The sequence below is a fragment of the Mesitornis unicolor genome, unplaced genomic scaffold (genome assembly GCF_000695765.1).
Source record: "Mesitornis unicolor isolate BGI_N332 unplaced genomic scaffold, ASM69576v1 scaffold11134, whole genome shotgun sequence".
Lineage (NCBI taxonomy): Eukaryota > Metazoa > Chordata > Aves > Mesitornithiformes > Mesitornithidae > Mesitornis > Mesitornis unicolor.
In genome coordinates, this window is record NW_010179600.1 from 52,596 (window position 1) to 62,803 (window position 10,208).

A 10,208-nucleotide genomic window follows, 5' to 3' on the forward strand; every position below is an offset into this window, starting at 1 on the left:
AAGGGAAGGGAAGATTGATTTTATTCCAATAATATAAAGTGATATCTTTAAAGTGATATTTTAAAATAAATACAGTTTGAAGAAGATACACACAGAGAAACTGGTAACACTACAAAAAGCTCATAGTGCATTCACAGTTCACAAGTAAAGAAGAAAAAAGCAATTATCCTTGAAAGATAAATTTAAGAAAGAAATGAATATGTAAAAGACACTCAATAAAGTTATTTTTCAACTGACTGCTTGATTTCTTCCTAGTCAACAGAAACCCACTATCTGTTTACTGGTTTCATTTAATTTCACTAAAAGTATATACCCACATTTTCAGCATGGAAATGAACTCAATTCAAATTAACTATAGTACTTAAAGTCTGTAATTTACATTCCATTTTCAAAAACTCTTGTCAAGCAAGTGTAACTTTTTATATAATTTCTTGATTTTTTACATCTTGATAATTTACTTCTTACATATGAGGAATTAGATTACCAAATATTCAGTGAACGAATATGGCATTCTACCTAAAATGAATGTTAGGTTAACAATTTTGCTTCATTATGTCATGGAATGAATGTGAACAGTAAAATCATGAAACAGTGTTAAATTTAAATGATGAACGTGGATTTTAATAGCTTCAATAAAAGTGTCAATAATAGAACTTTCACATTATTATGTATCCATCAAACCAGCTGACTAAATATATTCTCAATAAGTGCTGATAATTACAGGGTATTTTGATTGGGAACACATTCCTGTTATTAGTTATTGAGACAAGACCACAAACATCCTTTAACACTGCACTCCAAAATCTCTTTCGCTATTCTGCAGCACTTGCTCCACAGAAGCAAAATCTACTCTGTCCAGATCTTGAAAATAAACAAAATCAAACCATTCCTACACCACTATGTATGAATGAAGATTGGGAAATGGCTGCAGATCAAAATTCTTAATTCTTAATTAATCAAAATTCTTATAATATTTCTCACACATGTTTTGTCTTCATCATCTCTATGTTACCACTAGAAAGAGATTGAAAGAATTGTGAGAGATAAAGCTTGAGTGTCTTACAGGGTGATCAGGACAGAAAGAATGAGCCCAAATACTGAGGATGCCATAACGTTTTCCTCTTTCATATTTAGCAGCTACTCTCAGCTTCTAATAGTCCCTGGACTTGAACATAAGTCTCCATAGATTTTCTCTACTGCTATAAATAAGGAAAATTTTTTTTAAAAGGGTTTGCTTGGCGAACAGTCATCTTTTGTTTTCACAATTTGCAACGTGTCTTTCTCATATTAATGTAGTCTAACTCCTTAGTTTACTGTGAAAATACCTTTGGAAGTGATGAGATGCCTTTGAATAACTGGAAATTCTGAAAGTCTCCTCACACACCATAAGACCAAGAATTCTAGTGATTCTGAAAAAAATTTTGTTGCAGTATCTTTGTTTGAAAAACAATTTTATTTTTGTCGAACGTTAAATTAATTTAATTTAATGTTTATGTTCTATAAGGAAAAAACTTCAAACAATGCAAGCATTTGGCATTTTTAATATGTTTTCTTTAGATATTTTTCACCCTGACTAATTGTACTCAACTGAAAAATCTGGTCTCTGAACCCTTCCAGTTGTGAGGAAAGCAGACCTGAATAGCTTCACAGTGTTCAGAATAGTTAGGTAAATCAGGACTTAGGTATTGCTTTAAACAAAGCCTCTGAAAAAAAAATAACATGTTAAAATTGTTCATAATCAACCATACTTAGAATGAACTTTTTTACAATCACATTCACATCAAGTAAGTCCTTGAAAGCACATTATCCCAGTTATGAAGACAAGGGGAAGCCCTTTCTCTGACTGATGTAACCATGCCAATGATTTTATGCATGCCAGAAAGGTAATGCTCAAAATCCTCAATAATTTTAACAGTGTAAGAGGAGTCTGGAAGAAGGCTTGCATATCACAGTATCTGCAGTGCCTGTTGTTACGCACTGCATCTATTGACATTTTAATGTATAGCAAGAATTTAGTTCCCAGTTATCTTTCTCCTACAATTTTATACAATTGTTATTTTCACATTCAAACCTGCCTTTCCATCTATCATATGAATAAGCCCTATTTTCCCTATTTTTTAGCCTACTGGTTTTCAGATGAAAGGAGAAAGCGAGGTTCATAATGAAGGAAGAAAAGAGTAACCCAAAGAGACATCTAATTTCTCTTTTTTTGTGCCAGGGGATAGCTCAACCTGAACTCTGTTTTACATGGCTTAATTGTCACAATCTGACATTTCAAGAACAAGACACAGGAAATGTTTGTAGAAATCTATCAGTCTCTTTTGCACATATTAAATAAGAACTACTCATCAGAGACTGTGAGAAATTCTGGGGTGAGTTTTTTCTGGCAACACGAAGTGTTTCTTAGGTTGTGATGATACAAGCAGATTTCATCACCCCATGTGAAGCCAGGTAGTTCACCTGGGGGTAGAAAGCATCTTCCTTTCTTTCTTTCCTACATGAAAAAGACTGTAGAACAGGAGTAAGAAAACATGGCAGATGTAGCAGAGTGAGGAAGGAGAAGAACTAAAGACAAAAAATAAAGGGCTACTCTAATATTTCATAAAACTCTATAACTGACTATCCTTATTTACCCTTTCTAATCCATAAGTGCTAAAAAGCAAAAATGGAAGGACATGGTTTGGATGCATGCCTTACAAAGTTAAAAACATAAAATGTGACAGTCTTTGGCCTAGAAAATATATAGTAAAAAGAAGTTCTGTGTAAAAAATAAGAAAAAAGGAATAAAAACTTATAATAATCTGGTTTATCCTGTGGACATCTATAATGGACACTACCAAACCTCACTGAGACTGTAAAGGAGAAACATTACTTCTGAGAATACTAGGCTAAGTTATTCAGAGCAGGTATTTGACTGGAAAAAAACAGAAACAACTTGGAACTTGTGCCAACAGCTGTCATGTGTTACTTTACTAATACAGTAATGACTACTTTTGGATGTAGTAGATATGCATTTCTCAGTACCACTTTATGGAATAGTGTGATCAACTTTATAGATTCTTGCAGTTTAAATTTTAGTTGTGTAATTTACAACAGATAAGCCAGAAGTAATTGTCTTTACACTTGAATACAGAACACAGTCCCTATATTCAGAGGTAAATAGAGAGTTGCTTAGTCTTAGAATATAAGACCCAGTGAGATCTCTCTGAAGGGAAGAATGAGAAATGGGAAACCTGGAAATGGTAAATACAGGTTAAAAGAGGTATCATTGACATTTGTGCTTTTCTTTATTTTCTGATAGAGCCTGGATAAGTACATAGCTATTCAGAAACAGCCAGGCATAATTAGAGTAACAATAACTACATGTACTGTATGTGCCTGATAAATGGAGGAAAACACTGGAGGAAAATAATTCATTTTTGATGTTAAATATATTTTAGAAGTATAAGACTATAACCACCTGGTTTGTCTTCAACAGAAATTACTGAATTGAACTACTAAAAGCACATAGTAATTCTAGATGTACAAAATATATAAAGAGATGGTAAACAGTCTGAAATCCATCTGGAATTAAAGCATTTATATGTACAAAAATAACCATTTCAAAACCTCATATCATTAATACAGAGAAAATCTTAACCGGCTTAAATAATAATCCATATTTTTAACACTATCACATTCTTTAAGTATGTATTGCATTGCAGTGGATAATGGATGAAATAAATGTTACTTTTAAATTCAGCCTAATCTTAGAAGATAGTTATCATTGATATGTTTCCATAAGCTGTCTATAGCATGAATCTTGTTCCAAAGAAGTAAAATGCAGAAAAATACATAATCTTTCTCAAAAGGAGTTACTGACCACAGAGCAAATATTTTAACTGTGTAACTGCTTATTCTGTATGTTTTATTTAGTAATAAGAACACTGTTATCTTTTGTCACACAGAATCACAGAATCACAGAATGTTAGGGATTGGAAGGGACCTCAAAAGATCATCTAGTCCAATCCCCCTGCCGGAGCAGGAACACCTAGATGAGGTTGCACAGGAAGGCATCCAGGCGGGTTTTGAATGTCTCCAGAGAAGGAGACTCCACAGCCTCTCTGGGCAGCCTGTTCCAGTGCTCTGTCACCCTCACTGAGAAGAAGTTTCTTCTCAAATTTAAGTGGAACCCTCCTGTGTTCCAGTTTGTGTCCGTTACCCCTTGTCCTATCATTGTTTGTCACTGAGAAGAGCCTGGCTCCATCCTCGTGACACTCACCCTTTAAATATTTATAAACATGAATGAGGTCTCCCCTCAGTCTCCTCTTCTGCAAACTAAAGTGACCCAGCTCCCTCAGCCGCTCCTCAAAAGGGAGATGCTCCACTCCCTTAATCATCTTTGTAGCCCTATGCTGGACTCTCTCCAGCAGTTCCCTGTCTTTCTTGAACTGAGGGGCCCAGAACTGGATGCAATATAGACTTTAGACTTACAGATTGAATTTCAGCTGACTGACTCTCAGTGAACCTCAGAGACAGGAAAGAATATATCTCATCAAGTAACACAGATATGAAATTTTAAATTGAAGACTTAGATTAGCTTTCAGCTGGGAATGGTAAAATTATCTGTTCAGCCTCCATTTGTAAATTTTGGTAGTCCTGGTACTTACTTAAATAGTGGAAGATAAGTTGAATCTTGGCCACGTTTCTCAGTTACAGCAGTATCATTAGATTGTTCGAGGAATCATACATAAGTCATGTTTCCAACCTCCAGGCAGATGTCACTGAGGAATATTGTGTGTTGCTTCTGACACCCTTCTGCTGGCCTGAGCTGTGTGTTCTCTGGGATGGGTAGTTAAGCTAATTTCTGAGGTGACCTAATTCCTGCAGCCAGGTTGAAATTCTCAATATCCTTAGTTCTTGGTCTTGTACTCATTTTACAAAGCCAAGTTCAAAGCAGAAAGCCAGAAGTTTCTATTACTGATGTTCACTTTAAAGTCCAATATTAATGAATTGAATAGAAGAGAGACCATTCAGAAGGGATCAGCCATGTAAAGCAAGACTTAAGCATAGAAGATGAAAAAGAAATCCTACAAAAACCAACAGATTAAAGTACTTAAAACAATCAATTAAAGAAGTTGCTTAAAGTAAACTCTGTTTCCCTCATGGAGAATAGATGTGGAGAATAAGATGCAGTAAATCACTTGCTAAGATGAATTATTTCTTTTAAGTCCAGGGATGAAGAACCATAACAGGAAGACAGCAGGAAGACTTACATTGTCCAGCAGATCAATATAATCATAACACATATGCATTTGTCTTCCTAATGCTTATATCAGTTATATATGTTTTATTAATGACACAAAAAAATTCTAAAATTGGCCCATAAATATATAACAATTTTGAAGTACTCTTTAATTGTGTATCTGTTGGTCTATCTACTTTTACTTCTATTCTTTCAGGACCAAGATAATGTATATTTAAAACTGTAAACATTCTCCATGTTTCATCTTTCAGTTAGAAAGTATACCATATTAAGACACAGTTTTTAAGACTATTAAATAAAGAATTTGCAGTAAATGAGTTGTTTAATAGTCTACACCATTCCTTCCAACAGAGAAAGTACTGGAAAGTAAGGATCACATATTCTTAGATGGTGCAGAAGTAGTGAAGTCTGCACATGAACTTATTGAATCAGTTTTATTTAATCTGAAATATAAGCTTAGAAATCTACCTTCAAATGTAATTTGTGAAGCAAAAGACAACGATGAATAGTCATTTCATTTAGCCAATTCCGCAAAGCACTTACTGTATGTGCATCCATATACCTCAATGCGCATTCCAATTCTGCCATTCGGATTCCAGTCCAGGGGCACAAAACGGAGAAATCTTGCCTTAATAGAGTGCTGAAGCTTATAGTAGATGACACTGTCCGCATTTGTATTTCCAGCAAAAGCCTAGAAGAAAATGAAAAAATACATCAGCCACATTGATATTGAATGCAGAAATATATGGAAAAGTATGGGAAAGGGAAGGGAAAGGGAAGGGAAAGGGAAGGGAAAGGGAAGGGGAGGGGAGGGGAGGGGAGGAGAGGGGAGAGGAGGGGAGGTGCTCATTACAACTAACCTATTACACTAGCAATAAGCAATGAGAGCTAGTCACTCTGAATATTCACATTACTTTCAGCTTCATGGCTTATAATTTCACTAGGACAGCAGGTGAAGGTAGGAACATGCTAAAACAAACACCAGAGAAGACCTACTGTTTTGAGCGTGAGACCTTTCCAGACCTCTTGTCCCTTCAAATCCTTATTAGAAATTTTTGCAAATATAGCTGCTAATGAAAGTGCCAAAGAAAGTGCCAAAGAAAGAGCCAATGAGTTTGTTAACTGAAACAGAGCCCAGGTCCCAGAAGTTTAAATACTGTGAGCAAATGAAGTGTTCAATTAAGGCTTAAATTTCTTCCAAAATAGTTATCATATGGCAGCAACCTCGTGAAAATTAGTTAAGTTTTGAGTACAGAATACATATTGCTTGAGTTTTTAATGCAGGTTATATTTAAGTCATGTTTAAAATTAGGTTTTTTACTTCAGTTACAGCCTAAAAGTTATTCAAACTCCCCCTTAAACTATGCAGAATGGTCAGTTTAGAAATCAATGTTTTTAGCTGGTTTTTTCAAAGTTTTTGTCTGGGAAGGACACATTTTAAAATGTATCAACTGAGTTGACTATTAGAAGGATATTTATGTCTTGATTTTAAATAATCTAAAAATTAAAAGTTTGGGCTTTCTTCAGCTTTAATCCTTTTTTCAGGGAAGAGAAAGAGGAGGCAATTAACCAGCTTTTCTTTGACTATAGATACCAAAGACATACCTAAAGCCTATGAATGTAGCTTGTAGGCTTTTAAAGGAGAAGTGTATTCAATGTGACAGATACACTCCTGTTTTCACAGTAGAACACCATTACTGTGTCATGTTCCAATCCAGCAATTGTTGAAAAAAAAACAGTTATAAGGACCTTCCTTCCTTCCCACCCTTGCATTCTTCAGACTGTTCAGATTGCTTCATTCTTGTGCGAAATCTCTTGAAGAGAATATGCCATTATTCCAGATTATGTAGTCTTCACAACCTACACAGGCATCTGATGGTTAAAAGATTCAATGTGACCCTCAGTTAATATGAATGTTTCAGATAATAAGCATTGTTTATGCAATTATCAATAGGAATGTAAAGCTAACCCCTGCAATATAATGCCTACTGTATCTTAGTTGATGCTTTTACAGATACTATATTATACTGCTTTTTAATATCATGAACACATGACATCTTTCTCAAAGAACACAGTTTATTAAACATGCAAACATTGTATTGCAGTTCACCCTGAAACTGTTACAAGGACACTCAACAGCATACATATCTATGTAAATAGCACGTCACAGCCTTTTTTATTCCATTCAAGAAAAGTACCTTGGGCGTACTGAAACCTGAAATGAAAGCCTGCTCTCAAAATTGTTTTAACCCTCTTGCTCAGTTTCTAACCCTGTAGTTCCTTTACCTCAAGCTAGTTTAACCCTGTTTTGAAGATACAATTGTTCAGTTCATACCGCAACAGAAATCACACATATGCTCCAGACTGTACAAGCAAAGTCAAATCCTGTGATATCACTAACCTCAGAATGATTGTGAAGGTGAGCTTACTTCAAGAAAAGGTAAAAGGGTAGCTCTTTATTTCTCTCTCCATCCTCTATCTAGAAGGCAAATGTGTTTTTAGAGAGATAGCACCAGCATCCTGTTCAAAACTTCATCAAACAATCAAAAAAGGTAAAGCTGTGTATGAGACATGCACTGTTTGTACTGAGTCATACTTTTGATCATCCAGAACAGATGATGCTTATTTAGGAATGCAGCTTGTACTGTATAATATACTATATATACACCGTAAAACATGCTATTGTATTAAATAATATATACAACATTTTTACATATGTTGTGTAGCCCTTGTAAGAAATATTATTGTATCTATTACAAATGTTACTTCATACAAATATTACTATGTTTATGGTGGATTGGATAGAGAAAAACAATAACTGGTTAAGGGAATGGTGTCAGAGGCAAGGCTTTGGCTACGTAAGCAATGGGACTCACTTTGAGAGATCAGGTCTTCTGGGACCTGATGGGGTCCACCTTTCAGAGAAGAGGAAGAGCTTGTTTGGTCATAGGATTTCCAATTTAGTCAAGAGGGCTTTAAACTAGAGTTATAGGGGGAGGGAATCCACAGTCCATCCCACTTCGATGCCAATGAAAGGAAGAGATACCCCAGGCCTGGAGTAGGATCACAGGCCAGGATACAAGCACCTGAAGTGCAGGACAAGGATCTCCAGTCAATAAGTCAGCCTCAATGGGGGAGCAACTTAAATGTCCATACACTAATGCACAAAGCATTGGAAATAAGCAAGAAGAGTTACACATGTACTCATGCATATAGGGCTATGATGTCATTGGCGTCACAAAGACGTGTTGGGATGGCTTTCACAACTGGAGCATAGGAATAGATTATATAAACTCTTTAGGAAAGACAGGCAGGAGAGAAGGGGAGGGGATGTTTCTCCTTACATTAAGGACCAGTTGGAGTCCATGGAGCTCCACCTGGGGCAGAGTGAGCAGTCTACAGAGAGTTTATGGGTCAGATTAAAGGGAAGGCAGGGGAAGGAAATATCATGCTGGGGGTCTTCTACAGGCCTTCTACATGGTCTTCTCATCAGGGAGATTGAATCGATCAGTCCCTCTATAAACAGATAACAGTAGGGATTTCAACCACCCTGACATCTGCAGGGCACCAAAGATCAAACAGGATCCCTTTAGTTTGCAGAAGAGGAGACTGAGGAGAGATCTCATTCATGTTTATAAATATTTAAAGGGTGAGTGTCACGAGGATGGAGCCAGGCTCTTCTCGGTGACAAACAATGATAGGACAAGGGGTAATGGACACAAGCTGGAACACAGGAGGTTCCACTTAAATTTGAGAAGAAACTTCTTCTCAGTGAGGGTGACAGAGCACTGGAACAGGCTGCCCAGAGAGGTTGTGGAGTCTCCTTCTCTGGAGACATTCAAAACCCACCTGGACGCCTTCCTGTGCAACCTCATCTAGGTGTTCCTGCTCCGGCAGGGGGATTGGACTGGATGATCTTTTGAGGTCCCTTCCAATCCCTAACATTCTGTGATTCTGTGATTCTGTGATTCTCAAATGCAGAATGACAACTTCCTCCTCCAAGTAGTAGAGGAACCCACCAGAAAGGGTGCCACACTGGACCTCGTCCTCACTGACAAGGAAGAGCTGGTGAGCAATGTGAAGCTCAAGGGCAGCCTTGGCTGCAGCGACCACAAAATGATGGAGTTCAAGATTCTTAGGACATCAAAGAGGTTGTGCAGCAAGCTCACTACTCTGGACTTCAGGAGAGCAAACTTCAGTCTCTTCAGGGATATGCTAGGCAAGGTATTGTGGGATATAGAACTGGAGAGAAGAGAGGCCCAAGAAAGGTGGTTGATATTCAAGGACATCTCCTTCGAGTCAAGGAGCAGTGCATACCCAGGAGGAGGAAGCCATGAAAGAAGGCCTGTGTGGATGAACAAGGAGCTCCTGGACTTACTTGGGCACAAAAGGAAAATCTATAGGAAGTGGAAGCAATGACAGGTTAGCTGGGAGAATCACAAAGAAGTTGCCTAAACAGCCACAGATCAGGTTAGGAAAACTAAAGCACAGGTGGAATTAAATCTAGCCATCTATATAAAGTGGAACAAGAAGAATTTCTATAGGTACATCAGGCATTCGAACGATCTCCCAGGGGAAGTGGTAAACTCCTGTACATTGGTTAGTTTTAAAAGTCAGCTTGACAGGGTGCTGGTTCATCTCATTTAAACTATACATTTACCTTGAGAGGTTGGACAAGATGATCCTTGTGGTCCCATCCAACCTGGTATTCTATGATTCTATGATAAAAGGAAGGCTAGGAAAGGAAGGAAAATGGAGAACTGGTCACAAGGGACATGGAGGAGGCTGAGGTGCTCAATGACTGCTTTGCCTCAGTCTTCACTGTCAAGGGCTCTAGCCATGCTGCCCATATCATAGAAGGCAAATGTAGGGACTGGGAGAAGGGAGATCCCAGAATCACACGGAATCACAGAGTGTTAGGTGTTGGAAGGCACTTTGAAAGATCATCTAGTCCAATCCCCCT

General features: G+C 37.3%; 1 protein-coding gene across 1 annotated transcript in view; it reads right to left on the minus strand.

Moving 5' to 3' along the window:
- The window catches only part of LOC104539344 (contactin-associated protein-like 4), a gene marked incomplete at both ends in the record, with an annotated part of 56,909 nt that extends 50,973 nt beyond the window's left edge, over window positions 1–5,936 (minus strand). Inside the window, one exon of the mRNA XM_010182844.1 lies at window positions 5,789–5,936. Coding sequence (XP_010181146.1) covers window positions 5,789–5,936 — 148 coding nt within the window. The remainder of the gene's footprint in view (window positions 1–5,788) is intronic.
- Between the last annotated feature and the right edge of the window lie 4,272 nt (window positions 5,937–10,208).